Source organism: Dermacentor andersoni, chromosome 7, assembly GCF_023375885.2.
Source record: "Dermacentor andersoni chromosome 7, qqDerAnde1_hic_scaffold, whole genome shotgun sequence".
In the NCBI taxonomy this organism is placed as follows: domain Eukaryota; kingdom Metazoa; phylum Arthropoda; class Arachnida; order Ixodida; family Ixodidae; genus Dermacentor; species Dermacentor andersoni.
The window spans coordinates 81,194,446-81,219,262 of NC_092820.1; the positions used below are offsets into that span (position 1 = coordinate 81,194,446).

The 24,817-nt window shown below is 50.8% G+C and overlaps 1 protein-coding gene across 1 annotated transcript in view; it reads left to right on the plus strand.

Moving 5' to 3' along the window:
- The window catches only part of LOC126534234 (homeobox protein Nkx-2.1-like), a 45,341-nt gene extending 20,956 nt beyond the window's left edge, over positions 1-24,385 (plus strand). Inside the window, exons 2-6 of the mRNA XM_050181496.3 lie at positions 11,634-11,851; positions 14,165-14,266; positions 19,779-19,928; positions 20,974-21,265; positions 22,037-24,385. Of these exons, the coding sequence (XP_050037453.1) occupies positions 11,634-11,851; positions 14,165-14,266; positions 19,779-19,928; positions 20,974-21,265; positions 22,037-22,182 (908 nt within the window). The 3' untranslated portion in view covers positions 22,183-24,385. The remainder of the gene's footprint in view (positions 1-11,633; positions 11,852-14,164; positions 14,267-19,778; positions 19,929-20,973; positions 21,266-22,036) is intronic.
- Positions 24,386-24,817: the final 432 nt, after the last annotated feature.

Genomic DNA, 24,817 nt, shown 5'->3' on the forward strand with positions numbered 1-24,817 from the left:
GAGTCGTGCGATATACGTTTAGTTGCAAAGACGACGAAGCTAAGTGGACGCACCGCCGGGCTGTACTCTGTCATATTCATCAAAGTGTGGTGGCGGTTAATCTGGCGGAAAGGGACTCGACGTAGAGCAGGCAAAGATCGACAGTCGAATTTTCGCATGCTATACGGAGTTCGACACGCAAATAAATAAATCATTGCACAGAAATAACCGAAAAGAAAGAAGGAAGGCTGGCGATGCGCGAACAAGAGGAAATTCGTGGCGATTGGAGTAGTGTATACTCACATGGCCTTGTGCGAACGTTTTCGCTCCTGAGCACGAAATGCGAGGAAAGATTGATGAAAAATAACTTCCTTGGTTCCTGTACTAATAAAAGAGAATCACAGGGCGATATCACGGCACACTGCATCATGCGTGTCTTCAGGGTAGCTGTACTACGACACTTCAATAATACTTCAATAGCATTTAAATAACATTTCAATAGCATTTCAATAACATTTCAATAATATTTCAATTAAAGGCACTATTACACGCTGGCAAGCTGCAGTAAGGACTTGTCTATACTTCCATCAGACGGCGCGGGAAACTCGGGACAAAAATATATCTGCTGCAGCCCGTGAGAATGCACACAGCCACTAACATGACTTGTAAGACAGAATTCATCGCAATATACATGCGTTTTAATAAACGACAAGGGAGCTTTCCTGCGATACGTCATGTATCAGCATATATTGTTTAAATGGTAAATACGTGCGCTCCCAGTGCAATTCTCTCTGCGAAGCGCGCAGAAGTGCTTGGCATAATAAGTGCCCACAAGAACTTTTAATGCAGATCACTGTCATCGTACAGTGAGGAGTGTAGCCGGCATATTTTGGACAAGCAGCACTGCGGGTTGTCGACACCTTCAAACATGGTCGCGCGCGCTGTACTTGAGCAACGAAAAACACCAAGGCGGCTGTTACTTCCAGCGTGTTTATTTCTACCGGAAGTAGGAAAAAGCGGGGAAAAAAACTTACAAAACCAAACCCCCCTACCTCCCAACCCTCTTCCCTGGGAAAAAAAAGCAAGTTCTAAAAGGGACGTGATGCCACTAAGTTTACAAAACCAACTGAGGCAACTTCACACAGTTCGATCAGTCATTAGATAACAAGTCAAGGGTATACGCGGGCATTACAGCGGTCACATGAGTCGTTTCAGCTGTTCAGCTTATTTCTGTTGTGTTTCTATCGGTGATAGCTGCTCAGCTTATTTCTGTTGTGTTTCTATTGGTGCTTTCGTCTACAGTTGCACGTCACTCAAATTTGAGCGCTCGACATCTGTATACAGTCTGTAAGGAATGGGCTTGTGGGTATGCATTCGTGACCCGTTCAATACGATATTAAATCAGAATTGTAAACCCGCTGGTATAATGCGTCCGTGCCGCCTATACAGGGCTCCGTTACACTGTCGTAAGAATGCACGCCAAGTGTTTCAGGCTACGCGAAAATATTAGCACACGTATGCCCCCAATCGAAAACCGCCAGAGCTCAGCCTAATATCCACGCCGGTCCTCTCTGACGCGCCATCCAAACGCTAGGAAACGTCCTCGCATTTCAATTATGGGGACAAAACAGAAAAGAACGTGCACCATATATGGGGCACGCCAGCAGCCAACGCCACCACGAGCTGCAATAACCTAATGAACTCCACGCACGCCAGCGATTAGAACCGCACGGGTCGCAACCCCGACCCTTTCTCCCAGAGTTCAGCTCCGCTAGACTGCGAAACGACAAGCAGGGAGCGTCGAAATCCCCCGTTCAGATGCGCGGACATGCATGCAGATTATCTATAAAGCGCTGCACGCGCGTATAACCAGGCGTCCCGAACATATATAAGCCGCGCCACGCTAGACTGCCTCACGCCCCAGCGTATGTCTCGAGCTATATCATGACATATATAAATTATAAGGCCACTCACTGCAGATTCTTTTGCGGCTGTATCCCTCGCACTACTGATCAGAAATAACCGAAAAGAAGAGATAGAAATACTCGCTCGCACGTCGCTGTTTAATCCCATGCCACGTCACTCGAGATGTGCGTGTCTAGATTTCCCGTTTGCGCTCGAAGGCTTTGCTTTGAACGTATGATGATACGGTGCGAACCCGAGTGACACATTAGCGCCGACGACGCCGGCGCGAAAACCCATCTGCCCACGCTCGTTTGTTCATGCCACTTGATGGAGCGTCAGTTAATCGGCGCTGAGGTTGACGCTAAGGGCGCGCGAAAAAAAAAGAAAAAAACACGCCTCCAGGTCTGCCGCTGTACCGAGTATACAGCTGTAATAGAGTCGATGCCTTCAAGCGATTCGCGGCCGAAACATATGCGTGGCCAATGCATTCAAACGCGCCACGGATATGCAGCCCTCGAAAGCCACTTGGTGTGTACACAACACTGGGCAGTAGTGCCACGCCATTTTTCTTTTTAACTCCTGCCATTCGCTCTTCTCCACGCGTTCTCTGCTACGCAAACAGAAGGTTGGCCGGGCGAACGCGTTTGCCTAAAGATGGCGCCGACGGCCTACCGCCAAACCCGTCGCTCACAGAGGGCGCGCACGTCTATAGCGTCGTCCGTCGTCGACGACGGCACTGTGTTTTGATAACCTCGTTATCTATTATTACGTTCTTATTCCCTTGCGAGCCGGCTCTGCGGGCGGGGAGACCGCGACAGGCTTACACGGCCCCTTCTCAAGATCGCACCGACAAAGATTGCATCGGAATTGACAAAAGGGCGCCTCGGGCTACGCGGCGCGGCTCCGAGCTGCCAACATCACGAGAAAAGCCCGTGTTTGCACGTTCCCGATGGAGTGAGCGAACGAGAAAGATGAAGCCAAGCGGAGCGTGCTTGCCCGCTCGCTTGCCTTTACGCGGTGGAGCGACGCCAGAGCGCGCGCCGCGCGGGTTGTTATTTGCCCTCCATATTCCTCGCCGAAGCGCCGCGACCCGTGAAACCACGATATGTAAGCCCCGAGCGGCGGCGGTTGCTGCGAGCGCATGTACAGACAGCATCGACGACCACTCGGGCAGAGACCGTAGCATTCAAATCATTGCACGCGCTGTTTATACTCGCTCACGTATAGAGCGTGCGTGTTTGTGCGCGCGACGTGACGTGAAGTGGCGACGGTTGAATACGCGCGACCGATTCAATCGGTCAAGCCGCGAGCCGCATGTTTGCTCTTGGCATTCGAACGGTCTATAGTCTGCGCGTGCACAAGTTTGTAATTTGAACACCCGTCGCATTATACGCATCGCGACTCAAGTCGCCAGTGGTCTTTTCATAATTTCCCACTTATGCAGGGACACCGTCTGATATACCGAAAGAGGTAAAGACTTGTTTCTTTTTCTTATTTTGGGCGTAGAATAAATAAAACGGCGTATTTGCTTGACGACACTTCCTTTTTGTCCGCAGTGGTTGCCAAACGGCATATTGTTACGCGTATAAAACCATGTACAGGATTCATTTAGAAATACACAACGTTGACGGAGACGGAAGAGAGCACAGTCTGACTTCTCGTCGTACTTGGAGCTATCGCCGTTCTCTTCCCACTTAACAATACCATAGTTATACAAACGCGGCGAGTAGGACCTCGGTCATATGAAGAAGCTGCGCGAGTGGCCTTCTGTACTTGTCGTCCGTAATTAACTTCTCGTGGGTAGCAATGGTAGAATAACAGGGAATGTCTCTGCTGCCAATGCTTCGACCGCGGGAACTTACTTTCGTCGCATTTCTAGGTAGGTTTACTTGTATGCTGGCACCGCAAAGCACTTTCTGTCGTGTGGCCTTTGTCCCTGGAACACAGCCACGTAAAGATGGCGAGCATCCGCTGCATGACGCGGAGCCAGAACACTTTTGGCCCGTCACGCGGTCTTCGGGTGCTGGGCCCCGGATTCAGAATACGGAGGATGCAAGGGTCGCCTTGGCCCCGAAGGCTCGACGGAGAAACTTCCACCACCCGAGTGAGACTATAGGGAAAGGAGCCGATGCACGGGGGATGAATCGCGATGCTTAGTTAATGAGCTGGTGAGGTAGTGGCAATGGTTGAAATATTAACTATTAATCTCAGGGCACGTGCCGCACCCGCAGAGTCGAATTGGGGTATAGTAGAGAGGTCGCATCCATTTAGCAGTAATACTGAAAGCATATATAGAACAGGCTTTGAAAGATCCGACGGCGTAATGTGCTAGTAAATACATTGGGGCTACAGACATAATCTTTCTCGAAAGTCTCCCAGCGTATACTGCCGTATAAAAAAAAAAGCAATCATGAAAGAGAAAAAAAACTTCATCCACATGAATTGTAGCACGAAGCTACAAATGAAACCTAGTATGGGTTTCCTTTGTAGCTTCGCACGCTGCTATTCACGTGGATGACAGTTGTTCCCTTTCGTGTACGATTCGCTCCACCTTGCGGGCTTCCGCAGAACTGATTTGCTCTAAGAAAGGTAATCAACGAAAGTTTGACGAAAAAAGCAAATCAATGCAACTTCGCAACCGCAAATATCCTGTTAATTAGTTTCATGCGGCTGCGGCTTTCAGAGGTATAACGCCTGAAGGAACAGCCCCATTCCATCACCTCCTTAATCCGCAATTGTGCGATCATGCACCGAAGGCGGCGAATTGGCATAAAAATCACTTGCGAGCCCGCCCGATGCAAATGGATCCCTAACCCTCCCCTCGTCGTCGCCGCATGACACATCGGGAAGCAAACCGGGTACCGGTTTGCTGCCCTGAACTGGAGGAAGGTGAAAGGCAGTAAATATTGCGAGAAAGGGAGAGGAAAGAATGAACTGTCCGCGCACAAATGTGTGATGCATGAGAATGATCACGGCTGTACGTTGTCCGAGTGCTTTCGCAAAGCACATTATCGCTTTTATAAAGGCATTCGGGGTGACGTATAAATAAGCTGCAAACATTGTTCGAGTATTCTGTTTCCCTTGAGGCGACGGTTGCATTGCGTATCGACGCGTCGCCGAAGCGCGAACATTCACCGTGAAGTTGCGCCAGTCGTTTCTTTGCGCTCTCAAATTTTACATTCGAGACAATCGGCCATATCAGCGAGAAAGGAGTATAAACAATCGCGAAGGCTACTTCAAACCCTATATAGGCGATATAAGAGCGCCAAGCCACATCGTGGTAAGCGGCGCAGGAGGCTGAACTGCAGGCATCGATCCATAACACCACGGCTCTCGTTTGTGAAGCCAACTGAACTCGACTGGGCCAATGTAAGCACGCATGATATGATATAGGTACTCCTCACTACGAAGTTGCAGTAATCGTGGATGCGCATGCACGTTAGACCTAACGTCGGTACCGTATTACAACGCAAAGGATAGACACTTGCGCGTCAAGCCCCTCACGCGCGATCAGCCCGTATCCAAAACTTCCCGTGCATTGACTCCGCATTTCTGTACACGGAAACCACGCTACCAGACGATCAGAGCTGAAGCGACGCGCTATATAGTCATGGGAGTTCGTATATAGTCCCTAGCCGCTGAGTCTGCAATCCAAATTTTCTCACTGGCCTATCAGCATTCGTAAGGGTTAATGTGTGCAAGAATATTAGGGCCTCGGAGACATCGCGTGGAATCACATGTATTCATCGTGTGCCACATGTATATGGTTCATCGAGCTCACTGCCCTAGATGGCTTGCTTCTACTAATGGTAGAACAACGTCAGAACACAGTATGGTCACAGAACGGTGACAGCGTCTTCAGCTTCGGGGACGACACGGCCGTAACCGAAGAGAAGCGGTGGCTTTGGAGAAGACGTACTGCACTGGCCACGAACCGTGGATAACTCGGTGACGTCCACGTCGTCTCGAAGACCTTGAAAAAGTGTGCAAGTCACGAACACTAGGAACGCGTGATTTACACCGCAAGCAACACTTTCCTCCGAGCCACCGAACGTATATAATCACCGGCACCGGCAGACACCGAACACCACTCAAACGCCCAGAACGGGAGACTCCCCAGTATCCGAGTACGACCGCACGGCGTCGACCGCACTGGTCCAATGTTGAACCACGACTGGCATCGCGGCCCCTGCTTAATTTTTTTTATACAGCTTGGCGACGAGAAAGGAGGAAGAGAGAGAAAGAGACGAGACCATCTGCGGACGCGAGCGCACTATACAACCGGAGGCCCTGTGCAGGGAGTAAAGAGGACCCTAGAAGGCCCGCCGCCGAGACTCGAGGGTCTCTTAGGTCTCGACGTCGAGACGGCGTCGACAGCAGCGGGCTCAGAAGCGCGACGTCGGGGAGGCCCACACAACGCCCGCCGAAGCACGCGCGGGGACCACTCCGCCGCTGAACTCACCTTGGAGTGCGCGCAGCGCCAGACGACGCTGAGCGCCCCGGCTTCGACGAGAGGTGCTCTTTACCTCACTCTCCCCCGCCGAAGCCTACACCGAGCGCCTTGAAGCAGCGGCGGAACTTGAAGAGCGCCCCAGAACGAGTGCAGCGGTGTCTGAGAGCGAGCACGGGGAGAGAGGAAGAGGGAGCAGGGAGAGAAAAAAAAAGGGGTGGGGGGAGTCCGTACTAGAAGGTCCTTGTGCACGACGGAACCCCAAGCACCTCTCCAGTGCCTCCCCGTGCAGGATATTGAAGAGTGAAGCGGAGGGTTTGCCTGGTCGCAGTGGCGGTTGTGGGCTGGTGGGGCGAAGAGCTATAAGGTGATTCGTGTAGAAGACTAGACGCGACGCGCGCCGGCGCCCTAAAGGACGTGGCCGTAGGAGGAAAGGGAGCGTGAGGTTCGTTGGGAGGTTCCTTTCCATGGCGACGGCAAGGAAGACGGCAACGCAGCGAGTACTTGATGAGGAGTGCGTCGGAAGAATGTGTGATACTGAAGAGCACGGCAATGCCTACGAACGAGCACTGCGGTACTCTCGCTCATGAGATGGTTTTCTATACAACGTTGTAGAAACGAGCGAGACGCACACGATATTCGGACGTCGTTTTTCGAGTAACTTGGAGAAATGCTTGACTGTGACATCTCCATAGCCCAGTTTGTCTCTCTCTCACTCTCTCATCCTCTCGATGAAGCTACACCGAGCCCGCACGCACCCTCTCTCTCTCTCTCTCTCTCTCTCTCTCTCTCTCACACACGAATGCGCGTCATGCGAACACCACCATACAGGAAACACGTACAGGTTCAGTACATCGTAGAAACTATAGTGAATGGCCTTGTTTCTCAGACTTACTACAAACAATGCAGAAACAGAAAGCCATTAAGGCGAGCTTAGGCGAAGAAGAGGGTGGGGGGAAAGGTAGGTGCTTTCTTTAGAAAAGCGGTCCCAAATATGAGGACAAACCGTTTGAAGAACGCGGACGACTTAATCCTCCATCTTTTCCTTTTCTCCTTTCTCTTCTCGCTCGCGAGTCCGCTGCAACGTCTCGAAGAAAAGACAAAGAAAGCGGGACGCATGGTCAAATCACAGCGCTAATCTAAGAGGCGAGACCTCAGTTTCAGATTCTTTGGGCCCAAACGCGGTCGACGAGTGAAGCAGCACCGTGGTTCGATATGCGTATTTCACTTGTCCCATATATATAGAGGCAATCCTTCAACCGGCTGAAGTTCACCGGAGCGCATCTGCGATATAAAGCAAAAAAAAAAAAAAAGAGAGAAAAGAGGAATAGATGCGGTGAAACTTCACATATTCGTAAATGTCTAAACTAAATCAAGCTGTTTCACCCCGCATAAAAAAATTGAACGGCACGCTCTGATTATACACCGGAGCGCAACACAATACATAATTTCTCTATACTCGTAGATCACATACTTCAGCGAGGTGTCCCAACACGGTAATCTGACGGCGCCCGAATTCACACTTCGTGGAGTTCATTTGGAGGCCGGCTTTTCGGAAGACCGCAAGAATGGCAGCGAGTCGGGTAATGTGGCTGCCGAACGTGGGAGAAAAAATAATAACGTCGTCAAGGTAACAAAGACAGGTGGTCAATTTGTAGCCTCGAAGAAGAGAGTCCATCATACGTTCAAATGTCGCAGGAGCATTGCATAGGCCAAAGGGTATGACTTTGAACTGATATAAGCCATCCGGCATGATGAAGGTCGTCTTCTCGTGGTGCATTTATTCAAGTGAAATCTGCCAGTAGCCGGATCGAAGATCGATGTACGAGAAGTATTTAACTCCGTGCGGAACTCCGAGCAGTCTAAGGCGTCATCGATGCGTGGAAATGGGTAAACGTCTTTTCGCATGATCTTGTTTAAGTGGCGATAGTTGACGCAAAGACGCCAGGTACCAACTTTCTTTTTCACAAGGACGACAGGCGAAGCCCTAGGGCTGGCTGATGGCTCGATGACCCCTTTTAGGAGCATTTTGTCCTCTTCTGATTGGATGACTCGGCGTTCAGCATGCTATACACGATAGGGACGCCGACGAATAGGATTCCTGTCTCCAGTGTTTATACGGTGGTGGAAAATAGATGTTTGGCAAAAAGGCCTGTCGCCGAAATCAACGATTGTCACTGTACGTTTCAAGCAGGAGACGCATGTCCGTGGCCTGTGCCGACATGAGGTCAGGTGCAATCATTTTCGCGAGGTCATCCATTAAAGAACCAGAGCTGTGAGCTGCAAGTGGCGCTAATAAACCACTCTCGGCATTCAGTCTCTCAATGTCAAATTCAGAACCACTAGAAACACCAGACAAGAACATGCTGGCCGGAATCACTTGAGGGCTCAGGCTGAAATTCAGAAGCGGTAGAACGACGTCGTTATTGGTAACCGTGAGCAATGTATGAGGAACAGCAACGTTACGGTTCAAAAGCACGTCGATGATGGGGCGAAGCACATATTCGCCGTCAGAAGCCTGTGGCTGAGAGGTCAAAGTGACGCAAGTAACTGTCTCGGGTGACAGACGCATGTCGTGAAGCGAGCACAAGTGCGGTGGGGCGGTGCTCGGAGCATTGGCGATTTGAGGCAACTAGTTCTAACTGAAGAACGCCGGTCGCGCAGTCGATGAGAGCAGAATGAGCGGATAAAAAGTTCAATCCAAGGATAACGTGGTGAGGGCAGTTGTCGATCACAGCAAAGAGAAGAGAATTAGGGCGGCCGGCTATACTTAAACGCGCAGTACGCATTCCAAGAACAACCAGCACGCCGCCGTCGGCCACACGAAGCACTCGGGCAGCTGCTGGGGTGAGGACGTTCTTTAAACGTCGACGTAGGCTAGCACTCATCACAGGTACGTGGACTCCAGTGTCGACGAGTGCTTGGACAGGTACGCCGGCTATTTTAACGCCTTTTGCATTTCTCATTGTGGGAACAGACCGACGATTTGCTGCTGCAGTAGGCAATGAAGCATCACCTCTGAGGGCTGCAACCGAAAAAGTGGTAGCATCTGGGCTACGCGAACAGAAAGCTGCGGGTGCCATCGCATCCAGTTCACGTCGAACCATTCGCACCACGTCCTCTGATGGCGGCGCATGCTGCTGTGCGAGTTGATCTTCACACATCGACGTTGCGGCAGTATTGGAAAGTCTGGCGAATGATTGTAAGACGCGTCGGCTTTTTGCCTGCTCGAATTGTCGGCACTCTTTCATGATGACATCAACTGTAGAACAACTTTTGCACATGAGCAGATTAAAGGTCTTGTCAGCAATGCCCTTAAGCACGTGCCCGACCTTTCCGGCTTCTGTCATCTCACGATGGGCTTTATGACAAAATGCCAGCACGTCCTGGATGTACGAGACATAGGACTCCGCGGAGGATTGGGCACGGGAGGCCAGTTCCTGCTTTGCGGCAATTTTACGACCGGCTGGTTTGCCAAACAACTCTGTCAACTTCTCTTTGCATTGGTCCCAGCTGGTTAGCACCTCTTCGAGGTTTTTGTACTACACCTTTGCCGTGCCTCGTAGGTAGAACAACAGGTTAGCTAGCATAAGCGTAGGGTCCTATCTGCTGATTCCACTCACGCGTTCGTACATAGCCACTCACTCTTCAACGTCGTCGCCATCGGTCCCGCAGAAAATTCCAGGATCCTTGGGTCGCACAACCGAAGGCGACAGCGACGTATATGTGGCGAAGGTGATGTGGGAGGCGACAACGACGTTGATTCCGCGTGCTCACCGTCATTCATTGTGCGGACGGTGATGCGACGACCACTGCGGAGCTCCGTTTCCAGCCGTGGTACCCCGCACCTCCACCAATATGTTACGGGGCCGTTGGGAGTATATAAAGACTGTATTTACAATATATATACAGGATGAGTCAGAGTAGATAAGCTGGCTGACCACCAACAACACGCAGCTGCTAGCGTCTCGCGATCTTCTTCCTGTGTCTTCTTTCATCCTTCCGTAACAATATTTCATGCATGTGGGGGGGGGGGGGGGGGAGGGCGAGGGGTGTGTACGTGCGTGAATTTTCAAAATCGTTGAAAACAAAATTTTCAATTTGATAGGCTTGCAAGCAGATTTATCTGTTGCATAGAGCCTTGTATTCCTTCCCGTGTCACGTTTCCAGCCTTTTTGACTGCGACCATCCACCTTGAGGATAGTCTTACCGATGTTTCATGTAGGGCTTTAAATTTGGTGAGGGGATGGGCGGACTAAGTCCGTCATGTGACCGTATACTCCCCTGAAACCGCCATAGAGCGAAGTCTTTCCAGAACAAGTTCGCTATGTATGACCTCTTACATGATCTGGTGCGTAGAACTAATCATAAAAGGAATTCGCAAAGACATTGCCAGCGTTCTCTCTCTGAAGGCTTGACGAGAGATGAGGCATGATTTCACGTTTGGGAAAGTCCAAACAAGGCATACCTTGACCATACCTATGTGGATGCTGTAATAGTGTAAGCGCTGATGTCCTCAACAACATGGCTTAATTGGTGTCAGCCTCAAGAGAAATACGAAAGGAGAGCTTTTTCTTAGGTCTGCCCGTATCATATACATTTGCAACTCGTACAATCCAACATGCACATAAAAGAACGGCTAAATTTCCTTGTTTTTTTTTGTCATAAAGGTAACACAGATCCCTCGCTCGCTCACTCACTCGCTTGCTCACTTATTTATTCATTTATTCACTACCTCACTCGCCCACTCCCTCCCTCACTCACTCAACTTCTATCTCTCACTTGCTCTCTCACCCACTCCCTCCCCTACTCAAGTTTTCCTCCCCCTCTCACTTACTCACTTACTGATTCACTCACTCAATGTCTCCCTCACTCGCTCACTCACCCCTGCACTCACTCCCGCGCTCTCGTTCACTGAGTGGCTCACCTTCTCTTTCACTCACTCACTCACTCACTCACTCACTCACTCACTCACTCACTCACTCACTCACTCACTCACTCACTCACTCACTCACCCACTCACCCACTCACCCACTCACCTTTTTAGGTGCTGAGGGCTGCAGAAAATAGCGCCTCTTCCTGTTCACAATCACACTATCTCTATCTCTCACTCATTCAGTTTCTCCCTCACTCGTTCGCTTACTCCACCGACTTACTCTTTCACTCACTAACTCCCTCACTCACTCAACTCACTCATTCATTCGCTCTCTCACTTCCTCGTTCACTTCGATATCCAGTAGAAGATATTCGGTACATCCGTGGATGTGTCATTGCTAACCCGTTGCCACTGTTGCTGCAGTCTCGCGGCTCATGGGCGGCCCAGGGGGTGCCGGTGCCGGAGCCCAGCTGGGCCCGGCGCTGAGCGCGGCCTGCGGAGGACCGGGCTCGGGCGCGGACTCGATGGGCAAGTCAGCCGCGGCGGCTGCTGCGGCCGCCGCCTGTGCAGCCGCAGCCGCGGCCGCAGGCATGCAGTTTCCCCTGGGCCAGCGCCGAAAGAGGCGCGTGCTCTTCACGCAGGTAAGCTAACTTCTGTGGAACCTTCCTGTTTACCAGTGGCACGCTATGTATATCACCACAATGTTCAGTGATTCAGCGGTGGAGTCAAACGGCCCCGAAATACGCCACAGCCGCCGTTCGCAGGTTCTTGACCTGTGTGGCCCTCTAAGGTGCATCTTAAAGCTTAGCACATGAGCGTTCCGCTATCACAGAGGTCTTCGGGTACTGTATGATTGGTTGATTGAGCTTAGCGTAACAAGCATACAGATTGACAATGTCATGCAAGGTATATAATGGAGGGGTGAGGACTAGTGTTGACCACCCTGGGCCTCCTCAACGTGCATCCTAAAGCTTGGCACACGAGCGTCCCTGCACATGCATCTCTCTCGGTACACGGCCACCACAACAGGCAATCGAACCCACGACCTCGTGACCAGCAGCAGAACCCCATAAGAGCCGCCGCAGCAGTCTAAAGATTCAGTATATGAGCAAGAACGCATGGGGCAGCGTCAATTCACTTAATTTTGTTACTTTCGTATCATGTGGCTTCTGCGCTAGCGGTCAATCCTTGTTATATCGCTTATATATAAAGGAGGGATGTCAGTGTATTGAATAAAGAAGTTACTGATTTGGGGTACAGTCTGCCGCATGCGGATTGAGTAGTTGCGGGTGTATTTTAGTCGAAGGCATGTGACACAGCCCGTAGTCAGAGCAGATCATTAAGGGATGGAACTTATGCGTTGTGTATGGTACTCATCTATAGAATGTTCAAGTTTCTAATTTTCTAAGCTCCAACACACGGTCTCCGCTCAGTATGCGCATGCACACTGATTTCATTTGAACAGGGATCGCAAAAGGCTGTTTAGTCAGAGTGCATACCTGTAGAGTTGAACACAAAATGAAGTTACATGTGAACGACAGATGATGGTACATTTAGAGTTCTTAAAGTGCCGTTTGTTCAATAGCAACGAAAGCCACCGTAAACCGCATGTTAAACTGGAGTGCGCCCGCTGTGCGTCTTAGCGTCGTTGCCCTGACTGGCTGCGACTTGAACTCTGAGACTCATATAGCCTACGTCCGTGCCCGCCAAGCTGTCAGCACGCCTTTCCCGGGATTCGAGGAACATTTGAGAGAGAAGGTACAGGCTTCGTCGAGATTGTAGAGAGCGCTGTATAGCCTAGTGCTCTGAACAAAATAAAGCATAATCTTACAGCATTCTATAGATTCAAAATACAGTACTGAAGATTATGTGATTTGTCGGTTCGCGTACGTTTCCTTGAGCTCTGGCACTGTCTCTGAAATTCAAATTCCGCCTTAAAACTATTGATTCTTCGTTTAGCAGCGCAGCGTTCCATCGTTCTAGACAGAAATGACGAAGATTGTTGATAATCTTCGTTACTGTGCGGGTGTGGCATGTTGTTCAAGAAAGAAGTTTGCAACATTCATATGCTTGAAGTGGGAATAATTCACTCACTTTGTGCCTAGCTCGCACAAGGTGCTACATCTACTTAATTCGCTCGCGCGCTTTCGTGGAGCCACTGGTTGAATACTATACAGTGAAGAAATGGTTCAAATTTCAATATAGGAAGGTGGTTTATTCCTTCGGAACAACGTTCTGAACCCAGAAAAAAGTCGCAGTTTTCGCCCGAAAGGCGAAGCATTGATTGCGATAGCAAATTACTGGACAACTAGCTGTACGAAATAAGGATAGTGGTTTTATCGACCGTAGAAACTTGTAAATATAGTATGCCTAACTAAATTAATATGCGTGGTATCACGCGCGCACGCGCAAATATGAACACATATCACTCAATGACCACGGAAACTCGCTGTCAAAATGCTGGAGCGAGGAAGCGCGGCAGCAGCGGAGAGCGAATTAACCGTCGTGCTGCGTCTCGCATCAACGCGAACTAAGCCGCGGAAACACAGCGCGCGGCCGGACTCTGTCCCCGTCGCAGATGGCTTTCCATATACAGCGGCCCGGGCGGGCGCGCGCGGCCGCGCTCCCTCCCCTCGGATCCTTGCGCGCGACGGAAGACGGCGCGCTTCCTCCCCGCTTCCTCCCCGCTTCCCTCGCTTACGTGCGCGAGATTGAGCTGCGATCGCCTGCTCACCCCGGCACGCTTTCACTCGCACAAACAGCACACAAACAGCAAACAGCGACGAATTTATCGCGTTTGGATTTTATACGGAACCTCACGGCGACGGCGACGGCAGAAATGCGCCGGGAGTGTCCAAATAATTGCTATCGCAATAAAATAGAAGCCACTGCAATTCTGGCGCGTGGTTCGGGATGAAATATGCACGTTCAACATAATTTCCTTCCATTCGCAGGCGCAGGTGTACGAATTGGAACGACGGTTCAAGCAGCAGAAGTACCTGTCAGCTCCTGAAAGGGAGCACCTGGCTAGTCTCATACACCTAACACCCACTCAGGTATGCATTACTGTAACCCATAAAAATGGAAGCAGTTGTTTCGGTGTGCGCTGATCATCAAACGTGGTATAGACTAAAACCCATCCTGCTACTTTCGGTCCGACGATTTCAGTGGTCAGGTTTTAAAGGTTATACGGCTGGAAGAGTGATTTCAAATTTTCTCGCCACCTGCAGTGAGCAGCGGTATATTGGTACATGTATGAAAGTGGAGAAGTGGTCACAATAAATAGGAACAAGAAACGCGATGAGAGAACTTGGGATAGACTTTACGCTAACAATGCCACGCGCTTGAGAGCGACAAAGAAGATGGAGAAATATTGCTACGGCACAATATGCGCGATCACGAAAGACCAGCAGTTTGCCCGTCTGCCCAACACCCCAGCGACATCTTCCTGTGCCGACGCTCCTCGTCCCAACAACACTGCCGATGTTACCAGGATCGTCCGGCGTGAGATCGAGGCCGCCTATCCGGCTGCCTTCGACTCCAGTGCCACCAACACATCTGCAGTCACGGTCTCACTGATCCAGGCAGTTGTCCGCCAGGAGTTTGAAAACATGGGTCTTCACACCATCTGCTCGGCCCATCGCCCTAATACCCGCCCGGCTTCTTCGATTTCGCCCCGTCCCGCATCTTCTTACCCACCACGTTTCCGCAACCCATCTGAATGGCGCACTGCTGACGACAAGCCTATTTGTTTCCACTGCCATCGAATCGGGCACATTTCTCGGCACTGTCGTAGTCGCTGGAGTTCCCCGAGCCGGCCTACTTATACTGCCTACTCTCGCCCCTCAGGTGGCCCTTCTCGTCCCTATGCCGCACGCTCCGATAATGCCGCCACTGATTCTCCTGCAACGAACCGCCCCTATTCTCGTTCGCCTTCGCCCCAACGACGACAATCTCGCTCTCCCCAGCCCCGTCGCTCCTATTCGCCGACTCCTTTCGGACGCCGCTCCCAGCCGGAAAACTAGACGATGCAGCGCCTCGAGGTGACGCTGCATTGCTCCCTACGCCGCCAAATCCTCTACTGACTTTGCCCACTCATCTGAACCTTCTTGACGTGCAAGTCGACGGTGTTTCTGTGTCTGCTCTCATAGACACTGGGGCGCATTTGTCCGTAATGAGCGCTGACCTTCGTAACCGGCTCAAGAAAATTATCACGCCCGCCACGACGCCTGTTGTCCGTGTCGCCGATGGCGGAACAGCCCCCGTAATTGGTATGTGTACCGCCCGCGTCTCCTTCGCCGATCGCTCAACAATCGTGCTATTCACAGTCATCGCCCACTGTCCCCACGACATCATCCTCGGCTTAGACTTCCTTTCCGCACATTCTGCTCTCATCGATTGTTCCGCCAGTACTCTCCGCCTTGACCTGCCTGTTCTGGATCCTGCTGAACCACACCCCAGTCGCCTCAGTTCCGCCGACTTCGTTCGCTTGCCACCTTCGGCACTGACCTACGTTGACCTAGTGTCATCCCCACCAGTCCCCGACGGTCACTACATCGCGGCTCCTATGCAAGACGTCCTCCTTACACATGGGATCACAGTACCCCATACAGTTTTATCTATTACGGCGAATTGCGTCTGCCTGCCAGTGGTCAACTTTGGCTTGACGACACAAGTGCTGCCACGTGGGATGTCTTTGGCCCAGCTTTGTTCATTCGAGGATCACTCAGTAGCATCCATTGCAGTAGACGACACTTCATCCGATACTCCTCTACCATCGCAGTCGGCAAATTGTACCATCGCTGACTTACGGAAAATGATTGCCCCCGACTTGCCCTCCGAGCACGCTCGTGAACTCTACCGCGTTCTGTTTTCCTACCACGATATTTTTGACTTTAACGATCGTCCTTTAGCCCAAACTACAGCTGTCAAACATCGCATTAATACCGGCGATGCCCCTCCTATTCATCGCCGCCCGTATCGAGTGTCACCAGCTGAGCGTCAAGTTATTCACGCAGAAGTTCGCAAAATGCTTGCCAAGAACATTATTGAACCATCATATAGTCCATGGGCGTCACCTGTAGTACTGGTCAAAAAGAAGGATGGCTCATGGCGCTTTTGCGTGGATTATCGGCACCTTAACAGGGTTACCAAAAAGGACGTGTATCCCCTACCTCGGATTGATGACGCCCTTGACTGCCTCCACGGTGCTCGCTATTTCTCTTCTATTGACCTTCGCTCCGGCTACTGGCAGATTGCCGTGGACGATCTCGACCGCGAGAAGACTGCTTTTGTCACACCCGACGGTCTTTATCAATTCAAAGTGATGCCGTTCGGTCTATGTAACGCCCCTGCCACTTTTGAACGCATGATGGACTCCCTTCTTCACGGTTTCAAATGGTCCACGTGCCTGTGCTACTTGGACGACGTTATCGTATTCTCCCCAACGTTCGCTACGCACCTCGAGCGCCTCTCAGCAGTCCTGGACGTTTTTCGGCGAGCCGGTCTGCAACTCAACGCATCGAAGTGCCAATTCGGCCGTCGCCAGATTACCGTCCTTGGACATCTCGTTGACGCGAACGGAGTGCAACCGGACCCAGGCAAGATCCATGCTGTTACGCACTTCCCTGTTCCGAAGTGTGTCAAGGATGTGCGCAGCTTCATCGGCCTTTGTTCGTACTTCCGCCGTTTCGTGAGAAATTTCGCCGCCATAGCACGACCACTAACCGACCTTTTGAAAAAAGACGCTCCTTTCCAGTGGGGCGATAACGAGGCCTCTGCATTCTCTCATCTAATCGACATTCTCACAACGCCTCCCGTTTTGGCCCATTTCGATCCTTCTGCGCCTACCGAAGTCCGTACTGATGCCAGCGGTCACGGAATTGGAGCAGTACTGGCACAACGCCAGCGTGGCCACGACCGTGTTATCGCTTACGCCAGCAGGCTCCTCTCACCCGCGGAGCGCAACTATTCCATCACTGAGCGTGAGTGTCTGGCCCTAGTTTGGGCGGTTGCGAAATTCCGCCCATACTTATATGGCCGATCCTTTTCCGTTGTCACAGACCATCACGCGCTTTGCTGGTTATGCTCACTGAAAGATCCTACAGGAAGACTTGGTCGCTGGGCCTTACGCCTCCAAGAATATTCGTATACTGTCACCTATAAATCTGGCCGACTACACAAGGACGCTGACTGCCTGTCTCGCTACCCGGTCGACGAGCCTGACGACGCCGACAGTAGTAGCGCCAACGGCATTTTCTCTGTCTCTGCCTTCGGTAACATCGCCGATGAGCAGTACCGAGACCTATCGCTGCGAGCACTTATCGAGCGTCTGCGCTCTACACCTACCGACGCATCCGTTCGCCGATATGTCCTCCAGGGTGGCATTCTGTGTCGAAGGAACTTCCTCCCTGACGGCTCTGACCTTCTTCTTGTCGTGCCAAAACAGCTACGACAGACTGTGCTCTTTGAGATGCATGACGCACCCACTTCAGGACATCTTGGGGTAACCCGCACGTACGACCGCGTCCGCCGCCGCTTCTATTGGCCTGGTCTCGCTCGCTCCGTTCGACGCTATGTTGCTGCCTGTGATCCCTGCCAGCGTCGGAAGACACCTCAGGTGCTACCTGCCGGTCATCTCCAGCCGATCACCGTCCCTGTGGAACCGTTCTTTCGTGTTGGATTAGACCTGCTCGGTCCCTTTCCCACGTCATCTTCTGGGAACAAATGGGTAGCCGTCGCGACTGATTACGCCACCCGATACGCTATCACTCGGGCTCTCCCTACCAGCTGCGCCAATGACGTCGCGGACTTTCTCTTGCGTGACATTATCTTGCTTCATGGCGCCCCGCGACAGCTGCTGACTGACCGTGGTCGAAACTTCCTCTCGAAAGTTATCGCTGACATTGTGCGTTCCTGCTCCATTCAACACAAACTGACTACTTCATACCATCCTCAAACCAATGGCCTGACAGAGCGGTTAAACCGTACTCTTACCGATATGCTGGCCAAGTACGTTTCCAAGGACCACCACGACTGGGACATTGCCCTTCCTTACGTAACATTTGCGTACAATTCTTCCCGGCACGACACCGCCGGATTTTCTCCCTTTTATCTACTGTACGGTCGCGAACCTACCTTGCCCCTAGACACGGCACTTCCTCCTGCTGCGGTCTCAACAAGCGAGTATGCGCGCGACGCCATCGCCCTCGCTGACCATGCACGCCAGCTTGCCCGTGCCCGACTGACGGCCTCACAGACCACTCAGCAGTGTCAGTACAACGCCCGCCATCGTGACGTACAGTTTTCACCTGGTGCGCTCGTGCTCCTGTGGTCGCCCTCTCGTCACGTCGGACTTTCAGAGAAGCTCCTTTCGCGATACACAGGGCCCTACCGCGTGCTGCGCCAGGTGACGCCTGTGACTTACGAAATTGCTCCTGTGGCCTCAACCTCGTCCTCTCCTGTGGCATCTAGTGATGTCGTACACGTCAGTAGGCTCAAGGCCTACTACACTGCTTCCGAGTCCGATCTTTAGTCGCTCCGGGACGGCGCTTTTGCAGCCGGGGGTAGTGCTACGGCACAATATGCGCGATCACGAAAGGCCAGCAGTGTGAAGACGACGACGACGATTAGAAGCTAGCGCGGGCTGTTGCCTCTTGGCCAAGCGCAGCGTATTTTCCTTGTAAATATATTTGTACATAGCTTTTCGTCTGCGTCTTCCTACGTAACAATATGACTCGAAAAAGCTTGGATACATGCTGGATTCGAGTGATGCATTTTCAGGAGAGGCGCTTTTATGTACAGTATGTATAATTGGCCCGCTTATAATGCCGAACTATGGCACCTGTTTGCATAAGAGCGCAATGCGGAATATTTTTGTAAGCAGTTGAAGTTAAGACAGCATAGCCCTTAAATAACTGGTCTAAGTAGCCCGTCATTTACTGCTGAAATCTTAGAATGTAGGCTGCATGGTCAATTGTAAGCCCAGGCGCAGATCAAAGAAAAGAGGTGGAAAGGCCAGGCGCTAAACGAAAATGGTCAAATGTTTCAAAAGAACGGCTTGTTGGCCTAGTTGGTGCTGCTGAAAAACATGTTTCTTGCCGCAAATCAAAACACACACAAAAGGAAAACACATAGACATATTGCCGCCCGTGTCGTCCTCTACGTGTCTTCCTTTTTGTGCGTGTTTCAATTTGCGGCGAAAAATGGTCATATGGTTAGAGCACCGAGTTCAGCGTTAGTTCTGATAAGGTCACACGCACTTGTTGAAGTTAAGTCTTCGCTGAATCGCTATACTGTCGACCACCATAAGCATGCCATGTTCCGGCGAGGTCTAAACGAAAATGTGAGGTAGGTTACAGTACAGCAAAGTTTTGAATCTTCAGAACATAAGGCCGAGGTCTACGGATAACCTACACTACGAACCCACTGTCACGGCATCGGTGTGACCTCGAAATGCAGTTCTTTGTGGCGAGCGTTACGAAGTGGCGGAAAACCTTGCGGTCTCTTTACATTAATTTTCTTCTCATCATCGTCAATATAGTCAAACGCATCTTGTTCTACGGGCAGGTGAAGATTTGGTTCCAGAACCACCGTTACAAGTGCAAGCGGCAGGCCAAGGAGAAGGCCATGGCCGAGCAGCAGCTGCAGCACGGTACCAACAGCGTCAGCGCAGGCACGGCGTCAGGAGCGCACCAGGGGTCGCACTCCCCCAGAAAGGTATACATCATACGCGCATGCGCACGCACAATTTCTGAATTCTTCCACCACTAACCCACAGGTCACGGATGCTTCGAAGCAGGAAACGTTATCATCAGAAACAGTTAAAGCGAAGTCCGAGTGTAACCTGCAATGACAAATACAGACGCAGAATAATCTACTGACACGTTGCACCGTCAAGCGACTTCTCCGAGTCGTTTCAGATTTAGGCTCGTCGAGTCACAGCCTACTGTCAGCCTCATACTTCTTTTTAACCTTGGGCCAGAACTTGACGTCCTTATATGTGGATCGTTCCGAGTGACTTGCGATATAAATTATGCTACTGAGACCAGGAAGTGCACTAATCCTGAGCAGAGCGTGGCTCGTCTTCAAGCAAATGTCCGTGTCGCTGTCTTGCACAGTTATCTTGCCGCGAAACTTTTGCACAAAGCGACTGACTGACCTAACAGCTCCTAAAGAACAAACTGGTGCTGAATTGCAGGGCTTGTGTTGACGTCGCTTCAAGCGGGGACTGGCATGGCCGTCCGAGTCTGTTTCGTCCTCTCGTGGGTTATATCATACCTTCTCATATCTCAGACCGCTTATTCCGTTTCTGAGCCGGCAGCTGCTCAGTCTTATGGTATCGTCCCAGTTTACACACACCGTTTATCAGTTGTCCGTCGAACCAATACCTCGCAGAAATGCGAGTGGTAGACGTGGGACCTCCCTTCGTACTCCCCTTGGTTCCTCAAGAAACAGTATATTTGCTGCAAAGACGCACATGGAAGCCCCGCTATTTCAGAGCTGTCAAATTGTCTATTCCTTTCGAAAGTGAAATACCGCGGAATGTACTCTCGGTCTGTACCATGTGGGGATTTCTTTCCTTCGATGCTATTGATTTTGTATCACCAGTCGCAGCGAGTGTAGGCTATACTGAAGAAAGGCAAGAAATAATCGTTACATAACACGGCCTCTGCTCCGCGATTTTTAAACCAACGTATCGCTTGCTTCCGCTCAGTTCAGTTATAAATAATCTGTTCCCCGTTCACCGTACCCGACTCTTCAGGTAGCCGTGCCGGTACTGGTGAAGGACGGCAAGCCATGCGGCAATTCCTCGGGAGAGGAGGACGCCGTCGGGGACCTGCTCTCCTCTACTGGCTCCTCGGTGGGCGGAGTGGGCGCCTCGCACCACCAGTCCTCGTCCTCTTCCTCGCAAAGGAGCGGCAACGGCATTGGCGCAGGAGGCCTCCACCACCACCAGCACCACCACCACAGGTCGTGCCTGGTGGACAGCTCGACCGGCGCTAGGGTCATGTGCGGGGCGCCTCCCAGTAGTTCCAGCCCTCTAAACATCAACGGTGAGTACTGTACGCCCTTTACCGTATAAGTGATGAGGAGACCGAGGAGGCGTGAAAATCAAGATAGCGTGTACTTCCACGGAAACATAGGGTGGCCAACCTGATGCTTCGTTGCATCCTTATATAGGATAGGAATAAGAGTTGCGAGAAATTGACTTTTGCTTGTAAGGTTTCACCTAATATTCCACTATGAGTCACGTTGATGTTGAAAAAATGCAGCTGAATGTCGTTAGTCGAACACGTTACAACACGAAGCTTGCATCTCTCGTAGTGCGCTTTTCAATGAGATCCGAGGTCACGTTAAGCGCTAGATCTCATACCACAGTGACAGAGTGTCAGGGAGGCTGACAAGATGCGAATGTGCTGTTCGCTACACTGCGCCTGGTCAGGGGAAAGGGGGATAGAAGGAAAAGTCGGGCGACGGAGGTGCCAACGAAGCTGGAATAAGCTGAAAAGGCCACAGGAAGTTAGTAAGTTAGTAGCACGCCAGATGCCCAACCGAAGTACGGCAACGCGTTCCAAATATTGTTCAGTCACTTCCGCTGGTTGCTTAGGTCATTTCTTGAAAGCCGCGCACTGTTTCAGCATTAAGCCATAATGTCATATATGAGAACAAGTTCATAGAACAGAATTATTTATGATCTCTTCTATCAGAATAACTACACTTGTCTCTCTCGCACGATAGGGTGCGTCAAGACACTGTTCCAATTTTTTTTGTGCCTTTGAAGGTGTTGGGATGTCTCTCAACGAGTTTACCGATCTGTTACGCAGGCATGACATCGTACGGCCAAGCGGTCGACCTGAATCCGGGCAGCATGGTGGGCAACGCAGCGGCTACCGGAGCCGGAGGCATGCCGGGAGCCGCGATGACCTCCATGTGCCCGTCCTACCTGCAGCTGCAGGGACGCACCTGGTGACTGGATCTCTGGGACGCCTCGTGACCCCAGCGGACTCACGAGGCGTCCCAGGCGACCGTCAAGAGAGAGGTCGCCACCGACGACGACGACTGCAACTTCAGCGAGGACGAAGAAGAGGAGGAGGAGGACGAAGAAGAGGACCAGGACTTCGCCGCCGCTTCCGGAACGAGACCTCAACCGCTCAGGCAAGGAGCGCCAGAGGAACTGCCTCAAGATGAAGACCTCTGCGACATAGTGCTCTGAAGACATGCGATGTGAAGAAACCTTCGATGCAGTCGGGATGAATAAGCATCGTGGTAACTCGTAATCACCTTCTCACTGAAGGCATATCCTTGCTTTAATAGTAGATGGCGCGAGGTGGCGCGTCGACCAAGACTGCTAGGAAGCCAGGCTGAAACTGCAAATCTTTGGCTTGTGAAGGAGACCACTTCCAAAAGCAGAAATAGTTATGTCGCTTACTTCGTCGGTGTCGGCTAGAAGAAACTGTCACCATGAATGTGCTACCGCCTTCGTGCAGTCTGCTGACTTTTTCGGAAGGACAGATTTCTTACCAGAAGCAGGTGCTCTGCAACCTCACTACAAGGAAAGATTCTGCTGACCTTATGAGGGTGCAGTTCAGTCATATATAGGGCGAAACAAACAGAACGCGGCAACGAAAGCGACAAAGAACACTGCGCTATTGTGTCTGACAGGGGCAAAACCTAACTGTACCTGTGTGAGGTATGTGCGCTGGAAGTGCGGAGTTGATCTTCTGTCGACGCGAACTACCTAAATGGCGTTGCAGGCATGGTTTCTCAACTCGACGTTTTTCTCAACTAACAAGCGGCGTATACGTACAAGGTGCTCGAAATTCCAAGTCGAATGGCAGTGCCAAAGCTTTTCTTTTTTTTTTTTTCCTCTTCCAGCTTCACATCGGCCCTCCGAACGTTGCACCAGTGGTGATCAATGATGTGTGATAATCATAGACCGTGTTCTCTCACAAACCACGGAAGAGCTATGGAGCTCCGGGGTAGACAAAATCAAACTGCTCCCCAGTGAACTTTGCGCGTTTACAGTGTAAGTGCCGTAGGCGTCAACCTGCATTAACTTTCAGCAAGTATTAATGACGCTGGCGAATACGCCTGTCAGTGACGACAGTCAATCTACGCGGACGTTCGTTTTGTGTGCGAGAAAACGTTACGACAGCATCCTTTGCCCTCACGGCGAAAGACCAACATTGTCATACTTTCGAATGTGAGTACATCGTTTGACGCTCTTTTTCCGAGGGTTAGCCAGATCGTCTATGAGAGAGCGGCTCTAAATTTCAAATAGCAGTATTAGTAGAGACCCTATTTGATATAGTGTCGCTATTACTGGTCCAATTGACCGTATAGTGCAGCGTTCCGACATAATATACTAATACAGAAGTAAAGACAGAAGTGAGTGATATTACAGGGAGATTAAAGATAAGTAACAAGTCCAGCTCGATGAATAGACAAAATTTCTAGGATTAGATTGTTTCTCGCCCTCTCATAATTCTCGGACCATTGCGTATGACGTTGGAGGTGTCGAGAGCATTTTGGTGAGTTGAGTTAATTACATTGGTCATAAGAAAACAAATTCACATTGTGAAAAAAAAAAAAAGCGCTCGACCTGGCCATTTTCCTGGGATTTTCTCGCATTATATATACCTGGATGCGCATGACGTATCAAATATCATGGTACAGGCACAAAAATTTAAGCGAAGAAAAAGAAAGCTGTCGTTCTCCTTTTCTCCGCTGGTGAGAAATATTTTTCGCCTGAAGAAACGTATAAAAATTTAGGAAGTAATCTCCCAGTCTATGCCGATGAAGTCGTTCTCTAGAAGATTCTTTAGTTACGATGTTATACAGCACACTTGCTGTACCGATTCTATACGCAGAACGCTAGCAGAAAGTCATAAACGATGTACTCGCATTTCAGATTTGTGTGTTCCATGAATTTTACGACAATACCTGCTCGTTTAGGACAGAGCCTTTAAAATGACTGTACATAAAAAGCGCCGCAACCAATGCTCGAACGGACGCGCGGTTCTTTAGTGCGACGTCACTGGTTTTCTTGACAACGATTTAGGGATGCTGTATGTAGCTGCATCGTCAGTTCGACGTATGTCACGTAGCTCGATGAAACCTTGTATATATACCTGTAGTAGCTCGATGATAATACATACCGATTATGCTGTGTACGCTGGCGTGTGCGTGTTATTGGTCATAACGACGACTATTATGATTGAGGACTACTCAGTACCGACCAGTGTTACTGAGAGGCCGCTCTTGTGGTCACGCTCTGAACTGGGCTGTCTGAAAACGGCGAAGGTGGGTGCCGGCGCAGGAAAAAGAAATTGGGAGAAAGGGGTCAGATGATTGAAAGCTTTGCAAATAAATTGCAGTATGAACAAAAGAGGGCTTTATAAGCTATTCACGTTAGTTGCTTCGCGAGGTTCACGAGACTTCACGTCACGAGGTAAGTCACGAACGAAACCTGACATGTGCACACAGTAGTACTACGTTAAATTTTTATGCGACACTGAGGTGCACGACATACACAACAGCCGTGCAGAGTTGACAATTGAGACGAACTCAGAAAAATGCCTCGGTGACACGCTGAAAACAATCTG